Source organism: Apis dorsata, unplaced genomic scaffold, assembly GCF_000469605.1.
Source record: "Apis dorsata unplaced genomic scaffold, Apis dorsata 1.3 scaffold_165, whole genome shotgun sequence".
Lineage (NCBI taxonomy): Eukaryota > Metazoa > Arthropoda > Insecta > Hymenoptera > Apidae > Apis > Apis dorsata.
In genome coordinates, this window is record NW_006263454.1 from 1,148,552 (window position 1) to 1,150,790 (window position 2,239).

Genomic DNA, 2,239 nt, shown 5'->3' on the forward strand with positions numbered 1-2,239 from the left:
ATAAAAATCTTTCTGATGGAAAATATGAATTAATGATACGCGACAGATTTTTTACACATTTCAATTATTCAATATGGAGATTCGAAATAAATAATTTCTTGAAATGAAAATGGATCTTAAAAGGATTAATTATATTGTAGAAAATCAAAGATCAGAGAGAGTTTCCAAGACGTGAAAGAAATTATGGATTATCATATTTCACTCGTTCGATTAAATTGTATCAGTTATATGTATCTCGAGAACCATATTTCAAGGTCGTTTTATGTCTTTCCACTTCAATCGGATGGAATTCAATTCACAAAAGACATCTGTTTCATTAATTTCCTTTATATTGTTCTAAAATAACATCTCCATGAAATTTAAAATTGATGTTTTTAAACAAACGAACGAGTAGAAATGTGATATTTCTTTTAAATTTAAACTATAATTTCAAATATGATTCCAGTTTCATCTCGAAACACGTATTACATTCGTTGATTTTTTTTTTTTTCCTTCAAAGATCGAATTACGCTCGAGCTCTGATATTTCTGAGATGATAAGTAAACTCTCGTTTATGTGAATTTCTGTATCACGTCGATTAAATCCTTTCTACTAACGAATATTCTCTAGATAAGTAGAATAAAAATAAAAAGATGTATTTTCAAGAAAACCAAATAAATTAGAGATGATTATGATTATGATGCATATTGTTTAATTCTTTTTTAACAAAATGAACATGAACACGAACAAAATGTTAAAAAAAGCTACGATAAAAATAACCTAAGCTTAGTTTCCAAGTAATGTATGCACATATGGGATATATAGAAGATGATTAAATCATTTCATTATATTTATACAGATAAGGAAAAAGAATCAAAAATTGAAAATTGCAAACACATGGAATTTCACATGTTAATCTGAAAGATCAGAACAATACGATTATATCTGATACGACTAAATCCTTGATTAATTATCTCAATTGCATATAGATTGAATGACGATTTAAGACATCAAAGGAACATTTGAACTCTGTACTTCACTATAAACGAATCTACGAGCGAATAATGAAATGTAAAGCTTTTCAATAAAGGTGAATTAGATGGGAATCGATCGATAGAAACTCTTAACTGTTTAAGTATTACGATCTCGAGAAAATTTGAACAAAAATCATGATCGAAACGTGTCAAAAGGCATCGATGAAATTTCAAGTTTTTGCTTGACAAAGAATAAAAATGAAATCTATTGCTCAATTGATTTCCTCTTAATTTTGCATATGTGTTTTGCTTAACTTTTTAAAATTAATGAATTTGAAATGAATTGATATCCTGTCTTTGGCAAATTCGAAATTTTGAAAAACATTCCTCTGAAAAGGGCTGAAAATTCAATTGAATACAAAAATATTATTTGACGTATCGAACAGTTTGATGAATTTGCATTGAAAATGAAATATCATTAATAAATGATTGGAAAAATAAAAGAAAAATTCTGCTTAAATTTACGATAGAAAATCCAATGTTCTTTTTTGTTATCACAGATTTCCACAGTACAATACCTGGTGTACCGCAGCTCGATGCAAAATAGCTCTATGGAGCAGCTTTTTAGCGCCATTTATTGCCTGTGCTCCTAGTTATCTCGTATTTGGAGTAAGTAATTTATTTAAAAATTTATTTGAAATAATTCATTAACAATGAATAACCATTTATTTCAAAAGATTAATCCAATTGAAGATAATTAGATTTTCTTTCTAGATACTGAAATCAAAATTCATTTTTTTTTCTATTTCTAATTCTCTAGATAAGAAAACAAACTGTAAATGAAAATGGCATCCTGGAAATCGCGTACATAGTCGATGCCGACTACTCCCAGCACAAGGACTTCTTCTACCAATTAAATTTCTGGATACTAGGGGTGGTCGTAAAACTTTTACCCTGCGTCATTCTCACCGTTATTAGCTGTTGGTTGATAAAAGCTCTTTACAGGTATATTTTTACAGATCAGACTGAAACTAACAATTACACGTTATTATTTATAACAAGTTCAAATTCGTTGATACTTATACTTCTTCTACCCTCTTTAATTCCTCCCACGTGGAAAAAACTGCGTTGTTATCGTGTAAAAGTCATTTAAAAAAAAATAGCTCAATTCGACGTTCCATCGATTAATTACACAAAACAGCATCTTTGTCTTCGAGAAATATCTAAAAAAAAAAAAAAAGATAATATTAGTAAAGATTAAAAAAAGAAATTAATTAACGAGTGGA

The 2,239-nt window shown here is 28.3% G+C and overlaps 1 protein-coding gene across 1 annotated transcript in view; it reads left to right on the top strand.

Annotated features, from left to right (window-relative positions):
- The window catches only part of LOC102681367 (sex peptide receptor), a 15,496-nt gene that overhangs the window by 12,181 nt on the left and 1,076 nt on the right, over positions 1-2,239 (top strand). Inside the window, exons 2-3 of the mRNA XM_006613964.2 lie at positions 1,514-1,622; positions 1,774-1,958. Of these exons, the coding sequence (XP_006614027.1) occupies positions 1,514-1,622; positions 1,774-1,958 (294 nt within the window). The remainder of the gene's footprint in view (positions 1-1,513; positions 1,623-1,773; positions 1,959-2,239) is intronic.